Source organism: Astyanax mexicanus, chromosome 21, assembly GCF_023375975.1.
Source record: "Astyanax mexicanus isolate ESR-SI-001 chromosome 21, AstMex3_surface, whole genome shotgun sequence".
Classification (NCBI taxonomy): Eukaryota; Metazoa; Chordata; class Actinopteri; order Characiformes; family Acestrorhamphidae; genus Astyanax; species Astyanax mexicanus.
In genome coordinates, this window is record NC_064428.1 from 33,818,017 (window position 1) to 33,831,706 (window position 13,690).

General features: G+C 37.2%; 1 protein-coding gene across 1 annotated transcript in view; it reads left to right on the plus strand.

Moving 5' to 3' along the window:
• usp34 (ubiquitin specific peptidase 34) overlaps positions 1 to 13,690 on the plus strand; it is a 96,752-nt gene that overhangs the window by 58,260 nt on the left and 24,802 nt on the right. Inside the window, exons 42-59 of the mRNA XM_049469226.1 lie at positions 2,001 to 2,066; positions 2,194 to 2,340; positions 3,826 to 3,882; positions 4,029 to 4,106; positions 4,233 to 4,327; positions 5,356 to 5,528; positions 5,859 to 6,009; positions 7,102 to 7,180; positions 7,334 to 7,387; positions 8,335 to 8,430; positions 8,609 to 8,673; positions 8,831 to 8,906; positions 9,410 to 9,457; positions 9,728 to 9,793; positions 11,345 to 11,425; positions 11,545 to 11,630; positions 11,730 to 11,898; positions 13,198 to 13,272. Of these exons, the coding sequence (XP_049325183.1) occupies positions 2,001 to 2,066; positions 2,194 to 2,340; positions 3,826 to 3,882; positions 4,029 to 4,106; positions 4,233 to 4,327; positions 5,356 to 5,528; positions 5,859 to 6,009; positions 7,102 to 7,180; positions 7,334 to 7,387; positions 8,335 to 8,430; positions 8,609 to 8,673; positions 8,831 to 8,906; positions 9,410 to 9,457; positions 9,728 to 9,793; positions 11,345 to 11,425; positions 11,545 to 11,630; positions 11,730 to 11,898; positions 13,198 to 13,272 (1,662 nt within the window). The remainder of the gene's footprint in view (positions 1 to 2,000; positions 2,067 to 2,193; positions 2,341 to 3,825; positions 3,883 to 4,028; positions 4,107 to 4,232; positions 4,328 to 5,355; positions 5,529 to 5,858; positions 6,010 to 7,101; positions 7,181 to 7,333; positions 7,388 to 8,334; positions 8,431 to 8,608; positions 8,674 to 8,830; positions 8,907 to 9,409; positions 9,458 to 9,727; positions 9,794 to 11,344; positions 11,426 to 11,544; positions 11,631 to 11,729; positions 11,899 to 13,197; positions 13,273 to 13,690) is intronic.

Here is a 13,690-nt window from a genome sequence, read left to right on the forward strand (position 1 = left end):
CTCCTAATCAAAATCAACTGATCAAGACCAGTTAAAAAATTGCGAGAATTTGCATTTTGCACTATTGGATCTTAAGTAGGTTGTAAGTAGAGCTTCACAGTGCTAGAAGAAGAAATCGGCACAAGAGACAAAAACTTTTGAACAGCCGTTAAAAGCCAAAATCTACAAAAACATTTGGATTTCAATGTCATTTTCTGTTAAGTATTTGCACTGTCAAGACCTCCTTATTGGAAAAAGCAAAAAAGCTCACTGACTTTGAGCGTGGTAGGATTGTTGAACTGCGTTAAGCAAGGCCTCTCACAACGTGCTATTGCTGCTGAGGTTGGACGCAGTAAGACAATCATTTAGCATTTTTTAAATGATCCTAAGGGGACAAAAAAGTCGAAAAGATTTCAAGATTGCTGTCCGTCAAGACACGGGACGATCTTCTACCCAAATTAAGGCCATTACTGGTGCTGACTGCAGCCCTATAACCATCAGACGGCATCTGCGAGGGAAGGGCTTCACATCTCAGGTGGGATCTCCTTGTCATGCCAGTAACGTTGGAAGCCATCAGGACCATCAAGGTTAAATTGTTTTCTCATCAGAGAAGAAAACTTTTTTCCACCTTTTAATGTCCCATGTTTGGTGCACCCTTGCAAATCCAAACGGACAATTTTGTGGCGCTGAAGAAGACGTGTCCTTTGTTTTCTACATCATGATTTGGGGTGCGTTTTCCTTGAATGCAGGGGCGTCAAACAGCAGCTGGCTGTGTGGAGATGTTGCAGCGGGCATCCCTCATGACTGAGGGCCCTCGTCTGTGTGGTATTGACTGGGTTTTTCAGCAGGACAATGATGCAGTTCACAATGCCCGCTTGACAATAACATCACTCTTTTGGACCATCCTGCGTGTTCCCCTGATCTAAACCTGATTAAGAACATTGGGGATAGATGGCAAGGGAAGTTTACCAAAAAGATTGTTTGACGTGATCAACAAGAATGGTGGAGTCCGTTTTTTTACACTTTGATTTCTGTTTTAAGGGGGTTTTCGGGTTTTTTTAAGCTATGGTCTTAAACTTTTGATCAGCTGATTTCAGTTAAATTGGTTTTTACAAATTTGGATTTAGTTTTAGTCATAGTCTTGTGACGAAAATAGCTTTTAGTTTTAGTCTTAATTTAGTCATCTGAAATATTTTTAGTTTTAGTCGACTAAAATGGAAAGGGTGTAAATGTAAATGCTTTTTCATCAGTTATCTTGAATTAATAACAATACACTTATAAAAATTGAATCATTTATTAACCAGTAATATGTAATATTATTAATGTTTGAATGTGAAATATCTTTATATTTATATATGATTTAATGTATATTATTATTGTAGGTATGTAACTATAAATAAAATAAATTCTTATATTAATGAGTGAGTTCATCTGGATCAGTTAAATTAAATTACAGGACAGCAGTGGTGTTTTTTAATGCACAGTCGTTAAACACACCATCATCAGCTCATGATCTAAACCTGATTAAGAACATTGGGGATAGATGGCAAGGGAAGTTTACCAAAAAGATTGTTTGACGTGATCAACAAGAATGGTGGAGTCCGTTTTTTTACACTTTGATTTCTGTTTTAAGGGGGTTTTCGGGTTTTTTTAAGCTATGGTCTTAAACTTTTGATCAGCTGATGAACAGCCTATTTCAGTTAAATTGTTTTTTTTTTTTTTTTTATTTCCTGCTCAAAAGTTTTTGTCTCTTGTGGCGATTTCTTCTTTTAACACTGTGAAGCTCTACCTATAACCTTTTTAAGATCCAATAGTGCAAAATGCAAATTCTTGCAATTTTTTAACTGGTCTTAAGATTTTGATCAGGAGTGTATACTCTGCTGTCTGATGACTTATGGCATATAAGTGTTTTTTTACAGAAATAGCTTAACAGTAACTCAGTTGATTTGCATTGTTTTCCATATTATAAGTTATATTATAAGACAATCAGAATTGTGTTTGTTTTTTAATGCTATTTCCAGTATTTGGAGGAGATCAAGCATAAGACCACACTGCTGGAGCTGCAGAAGATGTTCACCTATCTTATGGTGAGTCCCTCAGATCATTAAGCATTAATCTCTTCAAATATGGATGATTTTCTCCCCGGATCTTTTTTGTCACATCACAAATATTATAAAAATCCTCTCTGGTTTCTGTTTGTGTGTGTTTTTGTAGGAGAGTGAGAGGAAGGCCTACAACCCTCGTCCTTTCTGTAAGACCTACACCATGGACAAGCAGCCTCTCAACACCGGAGAGCAGAAGGACATGACCGAGTTCTTCACCGACCTCATCACCAAAATAGAGGAGATGTCTCCAGACCTGGTACGACTCTGTGTGTTCAAGTGTTTTTATACATATAAAATATATATATATTATTATTATTTTTATTTTTTTTTATTTATTTTTTTTTACCTTTTTTGTACCAGAATCCTGGAGGTACCAGAGTCCCAGAGCTCGGGAGTCCTTAAGCTCAAGAGTCTCTGTGTTCTGGAGCTAGCATAGTCCCCAAAGTCCCAAAGCTAGCGCTTCCTCGAGCTATAAACAGGGTTTGTTCGGTCATGAAAAACCTGGAAAAGTCATGGAATTTCTAAATAGCTGTTTCCAGGCCTAGATAATACCCCAAAAGTTTTTGGAAAAGTCATGGTGCTCTATAAACCTTTGTGTCCCCGTTTATTGATGGAGAAAAGCTATTTTAAGCTAACAAATATTTTAGCTCAGAGTTAGTTCAGTAAATTAGCCCTACACCAAGGAGCTCTCAGGATCTGACACACATTCTATTATTATTGAAAATATATATAGATATTTTATCAAATAAATGTAAGGCTTACTGTTATCAACTTGGATAAAAGTTGTTAAGTTTTGTTTTCATTGGTCATGAAAATTTGCCTTAAAGTCATGGAAATGTATTGGTTAAAAACTGTATGAATCAGTGTTAATTTTGACAACAAATTTGGATTTAGTTTTAGTCATAGTCTTGTGACGAAAATAGCTTTTAGTTTTGGTCTTAATTTAGTCATCTGAAATATTTTTAGTTTTAGTCGACTAAAATGGAAAGGGTGTAAATGTAAATGCTTTTTCATCAGTTATCTTGAATTAATAACAATACACTTATAAAAATTGAATCATTTATTAACCAGTAATATGTAATATTATTAATGTTTGAATGTGAAATATCTTTATATTTATATATGATTTAATGTATATTATTATTGTAGGTATGTAACTATAAATAAAATAAATTCTTATATTAATGAGTGAGTTCATCTGGATCAGTTAAATTAAATTACAGGACAGCAGTGGTGTTTTTTAATGCACAGTCGTTAAACACACCATCATCAGCTCATGGAATAACATCAGCATTAAAATCTGATCACGCTGCTGCAGGAGAGGTGGGTACTGATTGGCTGTCTACCCCGCTTGTCCCGCCTCTCCAGTTTCACTAAAGTACTAGTGGTTGGATGTCTTTCTAACTGGTCCCTACCTTTCACAGAACAAAATCAGTTCTGATTGGATTTCGTCCCTGCCAAACATTTTCATCTCGTTTTTATTTTAATTTAGTCTCGTTTTCGTCTTGAAAAAAAGCTTCGTTGAAGAAAACAGTGACAAACAATTTCCGTCAACGAAATTAACACTGTTATGAACCCTGTTTAAAGACCCACAGTTCTTGAGCTGGGATGCCCCAGAGTTAGGGTATCCCCCAAGTCGCTGAGTCGTAGTGGTGGGAGGGCGTGGCAGAGCTGGGAAGTGCCCAAACTAGAGAGTCTCGGGTTGATTTTAATCTTTTTCTAATCTTTTTATTTTCTGCAGAAAAACACGGTGAAGACGCTGTTCGGAGGAGTCATCACCAACAACGTGGTGTCACTGGTGAGTTAGAACTGAGTTATCTCTCCCACTGAGTTTTGTGTTATCTCTCTCTCTCTCTGTCTCTCTCTCTGTCTCTCTCTCTCTCTCTCTCTGTCTCTCTCTCTCTCTCTCTGTGAGGTAATCCGTGTCTCTCTCTGTATCTGTAGGACTGTGATCATGTGAGTCAGACGGCGGAGGAGTTCTACACTGTGAGGTGTCAGGTGGCGGACATGAAGAACATCTACGTGAGTCACTGATACACTCTTTCTTACAATAAAGAGATAAGGATATAAAAAAGTGAAAGGATAGTCACTGTGTGTGTGTGTGTTTCTTTGTGGGATTTTTCTGTGTGTGTGTGTGTGTGTGTATAGGAGTCTCTGGATGAAGTGACTATTAAAGACACTCTGGAGGGAGACAACATGTACACCTGCTCTCAGTGTGGGAAGAAAGTGCGAGCAGAGAAACGGTAAAATACCTTCACTTGCTTAAAAACACTCCTTAAATTTGATGTGGTGGGCTGCGGGAGGGCGTGGGGGTAGTGAACATCTCAATCCAGAATCAGTTGTAGTAAATACAGCTCTGGAAAAAATTAAGAGAGCACTTCAGTTTCTGAATCAGTTTCTCTGATTTTGATATTTATAGGTTTATGTTTGAGTAAAATGAACATTGTTGTTTTATTCTATAAACTACAGACAACATTTCTCCCAAATTCCAAATAAAAATATTTTAGTCATTTAGAGCATTCATTTGCAGAAAATGAGAAATGGCTGAAATAACAAAAAAGATGCAGAGCTTTCAGACCTCAAATAATGCAAAGAAAAAACAAGTTCATATTCATAAAGTTTTAAGAGTTCAGAAATCAATATTTGGTGGAATAATCCTGGTTTTTAATCACAGTTTTATGTATCTTGGCATCATGTTCTCCTCCACCAGTCTTACACACTGCTTTTGAATAACTTTATGCTGCTTTACTCCTGGTGCAGAAATTCAAGCAGTTCAGTTTGGTTTGATGGTTTGTGATCATCCATCTTCATCTTGATTATATTCCAGAGGTTTTCAATTTGGTAAAATCAAAGAGCTGTATATAACATACTGTATGAAAATCTATATGAAGAAAATAGTATTTTTTTTACGCGTTACAGGCAGAACATGACTGATCACGACTCTTATCCCCCGCAACTTTTCAATGCTGATTGGCAAATAACATGACAAACAGGCCTCACACTCATCCCATGAACAGGAAATTGATAAACTGATAAATGGCGCAAAAACAGACAAAGATTCTGGGAAATTGAGTTCTGTTACACTTAACGTTAAAAAACTACGAAAAGAAATAATATGCACTATAAAAATTAATCACAGAATATTCTTGTGAATAATCTGATTAAATTTTTTTTTGTCGATTGACACCACTAGAAAATAGACATGATTACTTTTAATCAAAACAAAAAGCTTTTTGATACATGATGATCGTGCTGTTTCTGTTTCTGGCAGAGCGTGCTTTAAGAAGCTTCCGCGGATCCTGAGCTTCAACACCATGCGCTACACCTTCAACATGGTGACGATGATGAAGGAGAAAGTCAACACGCACTTCTCCTTCCCTCTGCGCCTGGATATGACCCCCTACACCGAGGACTTCCTCATGGCCAAGGGAGACAGGAAGGAGGGTAATGATGCTGCTGCTGCGATTTCACTGCGTCACTGAAACTCGATTTGATCTTTTTTATCTTTTTTTAAACTTTGTTCTAATTATTTGATGTGTGTAATTCATTATTGTGCATGGGCCCCGCTTAAAAGCTCTTTAGCTTCCTAGAGTGTCCCTGTTCACATTTTTACATTATTTAAATCAAAAATAAATAATATTTATTCTTAGAATAAATATATATATGGCTGTATGTCAGTTTTTAATATAAGAATATATGATTTACATTTTATAAATAACACAGACAACAGATACAGGAAGTTAAGAGATGCTGAGATTTGCTGTATCTTGTCAGGTTTTCTGGACAGTGGAGAGGGCAAAGCTCCGGAGAGTTATGAGTACGATCTGATTGGTGTAACGGTGCACACGGGCACGGCGGACGGCGGCCATTACTACAGCTTCATCAGAGACATCGTCAACCCCCACGCGTACCGCAACAACAAGTGGTGAGGAGGATCTGAGAGTTAAACTGCTGCTTAAATTCTTACAAATTACAGAAAATCGCATGTTTCAGCTTTACTTTCATAGCTTTATATGCTTTATTATTTTATTAAAGTTGATCACAGTGCTTTTCATATTATCCTGTCTATATATACAATCCCAGCTGACTGGCAGAACAGGCTGGATTGAACTACACAACAACCATCGTTAGTAAATACAAAACAATGCAAAAATGTACAATATCAGTCTTTTAAAACCTAATATTTCTACTGTGCAAGATGTTATTTCCCTCTTAGATTAATTGTGCTTTATTTTTCAGACTATAAGGTGCACTTAAAATCCTTTCTTTTCCAAAAATCATCAGTGCGTCTTATAATCCCATGCTTCTTATCTATGAATTCTATCAGTCAGATATTAAAAAAAACTGTAAAGCCACTCTGCTGAAGTACAGCGTTATAAGGGTGGGTTTTCAGTGAAGTTTCTCCGGCACTAAAGCTGGAGCTGTATTAGCATTAGCCGCTAACCGCTAAGAAGTGAGTATATCTGACTGTAGTCTGCGTTTTATGTGGGATAAATCGCTAGCTGATAGCACCCTGGGTTACAGGAACACTCGGGGTTCCTCAGTCTGGCTCTATCGGGCAGTTTTTATACTGCTAATGCTAATGCTGCTGCACCCAGCCTTAGTGCTACTTTGGCGAAACTTCACTGTAAACTCACCTTTAGATAAAATATTGTGAATCTAAGCTTACTGTAAATAAACGGAAGTGCTTTACTCACCCAAACAAATAGTTTTCAGAAGAGAAATCTGTGTAGATTTACATCCAGCATTCTTTTTTTTTTTAAAGAATTACAGTTTTGTTTATTTAGGTACTTCCCCCAGCTTCCCCATTAGAAGGGAAACATGGCGACACCAATCCAGTGCGCTTTATAATCAGAAAAATAATGTAATAGGTATAGACAATTATCCATTCTGAGTACTGTATAGCTCAGGATTTGGTTTAATCCCGATATAAAAACCAGACCATCTAAAGTTTGTTTTAGTGTATTTCTTGCTGTGTTTTTATCATCACCACTGATGGTGGTATTTCCTGTTTCAGGTATCTGTTTAACGACGCGGAGGTGAAGCCGTTTGATTCAGCTCAGCTGGCGTCTGAGTGTTTTGGAGGAGAAATGACGGTACAATATTAAGGCTAATTTATACTTTTATATTTATATTTTTGGCCACAGCACAATCTTAATGACTTTTTGAGTTGTATTAGTTGTTGGTATGTTTTTTTATCTATGTTATAACTTGTGTTTTGATGGGTTTCTTTGTTTCGTTCTTTGTAGACGAAGACCTATGACTCGGTCACGGACAAGTTCATGGACTTCTCCTTTGAAAAGGTACAATTCTGCCAGTGCAGACTTACTTTATACTGTTTCAAGTCAAGTCAAGTTAATTAACTCAGAGTCCCGGCCTGTAACTCAGTCACATGCTCATGTTTAGCAGACTGACAGTTCTACACAAGGGGGCGCTATAGTCCTTTAGTCATTTGTAAGAGTTCACTTTGCATCAGGTTCACTAATAACTGTCTCTTTCTCTAAATAACTCTTTCTTTTTGTTTTTCTCTCTCTTTCTCTCAATACCGTTCTTTCTCTTTCTTTCTCTCAATAACACTTTCTCTTTGTTTATTGTTTCTCTCTTTCTCTCAAACTCTCTTTCTCTTTGTTTCTCTCGCTCTCTCAATAACTCTCACTTTGTTTCTTTCTCTCAATAACTTTCTTTTTGTTTCTTTCCCTCTCTTTCTCTTTATAACTCTCTCTTTGTTTCTGTCTGTTTCTCTCTCTCTCTCTCAATAACTCTTTCTTTGTTCTCTCTCTTTTTCTTTCTTTTCTCAATAACTTTTTCTTTTTGTCTCGCTCTCTCTTTCTCTTAACTCTTTTTGTTTCGCTCTTTCACAATGACTTCCTTTCTCTTTGTTTTTTTCTCTTTCTCTCTCACAATAACTATCTCTGTTTCTCTGTTTTTCTCTTTTTCTCAATTACGTTCTTTCTCTTTTTCTTTCTCTTTCTCTCAATAACTTTGGTCTTTCTTTCTCTCTCTCTCTTTCTCGATAACTCTTTCTCTATTTCTTTCTCTCTCTCAATAACTTTCCCTTTATTTCTCTCTCTTTATCTCTCTCTTTCTCAATAACACTTTCTCTGTTTCTTGTTTCTCTCTCTCTCTAACTGTTTTTCTTTTTTTCTCAATAATTTTCTCTGTTTCTGTCTCTCTTTCTCTCAATAACATACTTTACTTTCTCTCTCTCAACATCTCTGTTTCTCTCTCTCTCTCTCTCTCTCTCTCTCAGACCCACAGTGCCTACATGTTGTTCTATAAGAGGGTGGAGCCGGAGGAGGAGAATGGGAAGGATTTTAGTTCTGATGTTTCTCCTGATCTGCTGGAGGTAAAGACTGTCTATAGTTTGCTCACAGTTAGATAAATTACAAACCAAGTTTTTCTGGTCACATGGATTCTCACATTACAATGATAATGGATTAATATGTTTATATCTGCATATTGTCTTTTTTTTTTTTTTTAATACGTTATTTTCTTGTAAAACTTTCCGTTGTCTCTCCCTGCAGTGGATCTGGCATGATAACATGCAGTTTCTCCAGGATAAGAACATTTTTGAGCACACGTACTTCGGGTGAGCTCTACATTTTCTACGACTTCTGCTTAAAGCATATCAACACCTATTTATCCTTAGATCATTATTTAATACCAGTATATATATATATATTTATATATAAATGTACATGTATTTCCTGTTCTTTACTGTTTCTCTCTCTTGTTTTTGTGTGCAGTTTTATGTGGCAGCTGTGCAGCAGCATCCCCAGCACTTTACCCGACCCCAAAGCCATCTCACTCATGACTGCCAAGGTACCAACAGACCAACAGCGCCCCCTGTACTCAGTACACTCCATCAGTACACACACAGTGTTCTTTTAAGGGGCATTAACCCCCCCCCTGATTTTTGCTGAATCCATCCTCACCTCAAATTTGAAAAATGCTAAAAAATGGGAGTGTTAGTTTGGGAGGGGCATGGGTGTTGTATGATGTATGGGTTTAGAGGTGGGGCAGGAGGGAGAGCTGATCGGCTGAGCTGCAGCAGCAGCAGTGTGCCTCCGATAGCGGTGAGACGCAGATGGCGCTACAGAGGCAGAAATTATTACAATAAAAGTATTTTTTTTAAAGGTTAGTTACGATTTATAAAAAAATGTAAGCAGGACTAGAATTTTTTTTTACTACTTCAAAGGAAAACAGTTCAGCTAATAATGAAAAAAATATGCTTTAGGATTTAAGGGCTCTTTAAACCAAAGACTTAAAGATAAAATTTAAATGATGTTTGTTTGTTTTTTAATTGTTTTTTTTCTCTGTAACAGCTTAGCACATCATTCGTCCTGGAGACCTTCATTCACTCCAAAGAAAAGGTGAGACTCTTTAATACAGTAAATAACACACTGAACACACGCACAATGTATTATTATTAATTAATTATATTAAACACATTTACTGATCAAACATTTACAGTTTTGTTTATTATATTAGAAATTGTGGGAGGAGACAGAACAGTAGCAGGATTTAAAATCTGTATTATTACTGTGTTAATTATTATTAAGTGCAAATAATTAGTGCTGAATTACAATTCATATATAATACATATTCAAATACATATTTAATCGATTTATTTTTTGTTTCAGCCTACGATGCTCCAGTGGATTGAACTTCTCACCAAACAGTTTAACAACAGCCAAGCAGCGTGTGAGGTAAATACATATAACTGCAGATATATTCCAGTTCTGTTCCATTACTTTCTGTACTTTATTCTACATTTTGTTCCTTTGTGTTTCTTAAGTTTATTTTATTTAATTTCTTTTTCTGTACCGTAATTTTCGGACTATAAGACCCACTTAAAATCCTCCTTATAATCCAGTGCTTCTTATGTATGAATTCTACCAGTCAGGTATTAAGGAGTAGTAAATCCACTCTGCTGAAGTACAGAGTTATAAGGGTGAGTTTTCACTTAAGTTTCTCCAGCACTAAGGCTGGGTTCAGCGGCATTAGCATTAGCCGCTAACCGCAGCGCTAGCTCTTTCGCCGTTCTGCGTGTTTATTGTGTTAAAACAAGCTACGTGGGATGAACCGCTAGCTTATAGCGCCCTGGGTTGCTAGAACACTCTGGGTTCCTCAGTCTAGTACTATCGGACCGCGTTTACGCCCTGATGGGGCTAATGCTGCTGCACCTAGCCTTAGTGCTGGAGAAACTTCACTTAAAACTCACCCTTATGAAAACAGAAGCACTTTAATCACACAAATAAACAGTTTTCAGGAGAGAAATCTGTGTAGATTAACATTCAGCACTCGTTTGACTTTAAAATATATATAAATATATATATATTTTGCATATTTCACAATTTAGTTATGTTCTATTCAAAATATCATAATAGTTTTATTGCTTTACTGTAAAGAATTATAAGTTTAGTTCTCAACGATTTGGTTCCACTGTTATCCATATTTTAGAGTCTTATGTCTTTATGTTCTATATGTTTATTACTCCATGTCTTTGTTCTATTATGTTCTGTATACCATCATTTTATTACATGTTATATACACCTCATAACTTAGTTTTTTATTATCTTTTTCCATTGTATGCCATACGTTTGTTTATACATGTTCCATATTTCATGATCATATTCCATTATATTGTATTATTAGACATATTTTATTCCATATTCTATTTTTATATAATATTATATTGTTATATAAGTTCTTTCTTCATCATGGTCTTTTATTGGTCTTATTACTGTTTGAAATCCTCCTGTATTAATGTTAGCAGTAACAATACTTAAGCTTTAATACACTCGAGGTTCGTGCTATTACGCGTAATATTGGCACGATTGTAGGCACGAGGCAGCAGAGCAGTGCCAATATTACACGTTATAGCACGGACCACAAGTGTATTAATGTGATTATTATTATACCACAGTTCCATTATCGCTGTTTATTGAAAGTGTTTGAGTTAAAGAGGAGGAGAAAATAGGATCTGGTTGGTTTTTAAAACTCCACCAGTTAAAACAGTTCCATTGCTGCTCTGTTTGTAGCTGCATTCGTGCTGTTTGGTTTGTAAGCGCTGCATCGTTGCTAGGTTACCTGTATGTGGTGGATTAATACATGGAGAGCTTTGGTTACAGTGCATTACCGGCTGATAACGACACTTATAGAACGCCTCTCAGCCAATCACATTGCAGGGTCGGGACTAACTGTGGTATAATATTTGTTTCTCTCTCTGTTTGCTTTGCTGTGTTTGTGATCTGCAGTGGTTTCTAGATCGGATGGCTGATGATAACTGGTGGCCGATGCAGATTTTAATAAAGTGTCCGAACCAGATCGTCCGACAGGTAAGTAGATCACTGGTGTCCTGTAATGAAATTGCATTTTATTATTTAACTCTGTAATAACTGTGTGTGTGTGTGTGTGTGTGTGTGTGTGTGTGTGTGTGTGTGTGTGGTTTCTGCAGATGTTCCAGAGGTTGTGTATCCATGTGATTCAGAGGCTGAGGCCGGTTCACGCTCACCTGTACCTGCAGCCGGGAATGGAGGATGGGTAAGAAGGAAGTGTTGAGGTGTTTTTTTTTATTGCGGTTTTGTATCTGTTTTCTTGTTTTTATCTAAACGTTTGTATCTTGTCTCTCTGTACCTGCAGCTCTGATGATATGGACGCTCCGGTGGAGGATATCGGCAGCCGCTCCTGTGTGACGCGCTTCGTTAAAACGCTGCTGTCCATCATGGAGCACGGCGTGAAGCCGCACAGCAAACACCTGACCGAGTACTTCGCCTTCCTCTACGAGTTCGCCAAGATGGGCGAGGAGGAGGTGCTTCTTTTTGGATTTTAACTAGTGGTGTTGATTGATTTAAGACGGTTAATTAGATTAATCAATGCAGTGCCAATATTACACGTTATAGCACAAACCTCGAATGTATTATTATGATTATACCACAGTTACATTATCACTGTTTATTGAAAGATTTTAAGTTAAAGAGGAGGTTTGCTTTGGTTATAAAAACTCCACGAGTTAAAATAGTTCCATTGCTGCTCTGTTTGTTTGTAGCTGTGCTGTTTGGCTTGTAAGCGCTGCATCTTTGCTAGGTTACCTGTATGTGGCGGAGTAATACATGGAGAGCTTCGGTTACAGTGAGTGCGTTACCGGCTGATAACAGCACTCATAGAGCGCCTCTTAGACAATCACGTTGCAGCGTTGGAACTAACTGTGGTGTAATAAATCTTACCTACCATAGGACAGGCTATCAATTTATCTTTTAAATGGAGACACATTTACTAGGAAGTAGGCCTGTCACAATAATTGCTACCGTGACCTAATAGTGTGGACACAGGAACAGGGAGGGAATTAACTCAAAACTGCTATGAAAAATGCCCTCCAACACCTTAAAGAAACGTTTAAACGCTTAGTCGCTTAAACTTTAGTGTCTCTTAGGTTCGTGTTGCCTCAGCCTTCCTCTCACTATCAGTGTATCCCTCGAGTGAAGGCTAAGGCATAGTCTTTATGCCGGTCCAATGTGTTCCAGCTGGGACAGACCGGGGCTCCTCGTCATGGTGGTGGGTGAACCCACAGTTTCCCTGCCTCTGCACTTCACATTGTGTATGTATTTGTGGATGAGCAGCAGAGATGAGTATGTTGGTTGCACCCATAAAGAATTTGCCAATTTTCTCTGCCATTAACAAAAAATTTAGAGTGATTGAGAGCGTTAATTGAGCACATGAACTCTAGCTCCATATTCCACATTCAAAACTTGGAAAAGAAACATGCACATACAATATATTGCATATAAAAGAATCCTGCGCTCGTCTGCATTGCTGCGTTTGGTGATGTAAGGTTTGGATGGAGCTGTTCGGTTGTGGAAACCTTGGCACTTTCCATCATGAAGCTCTCTACACTTCTGTTGTTGTTGTTTTTTTTTTTCCCACAAAATGTTGACAATTTCCTCCAATTTAAACTTGGCCAGATGGTTGTGCTCACTCTGACAATAGCAGGATGTTATAATTATACTTTTTTCCCCACTGACTAAATTCCATTTTATCCTATTTTTATTATTATATTATAGTTTATCTGCTGTTTATGAAGCTTGATGTTTTTTTTTTTGTTGTTTTACAGAGTCAGTTTCTGCTGTCACTGCAGGCCATCTCCATCATGGTCCATTTCTACATGGGCACCAAGGGTCCAGAGAATGTGAGTCAGTCTATAGTCTCTACTGCTTTTCCTTCACGCTGTGAAGCTCCAGCTCATCCTAAACCAAAAATCACCATCTCAGTTCATCAGGTTTAGATCAGGAGATTAATGTGGAGAACGAACACATTTTTACTGTGTTAACTACTTATTTCCATACATGTCCTTTAATAGTTTTTATTTTTATGTCTTTAATTGTAATCTACAGTGTAGAAAAACATTAAATTAGAATGCGAATTTCATTTTCCAGCAGGACTTGGCACACTGTTTACACTGTTAAAAGTACCAATTAGTCCTATATAATATTCTTATTTTTCTGAGACACTGATTTTTAGAAGGTGAGTCAAAACTTGTGACTGGTAGTGTACGTATTGTAGCACTAAAAGGCGGAGCTAGCTAGACTTCTGTTTTTTTTTGTTGT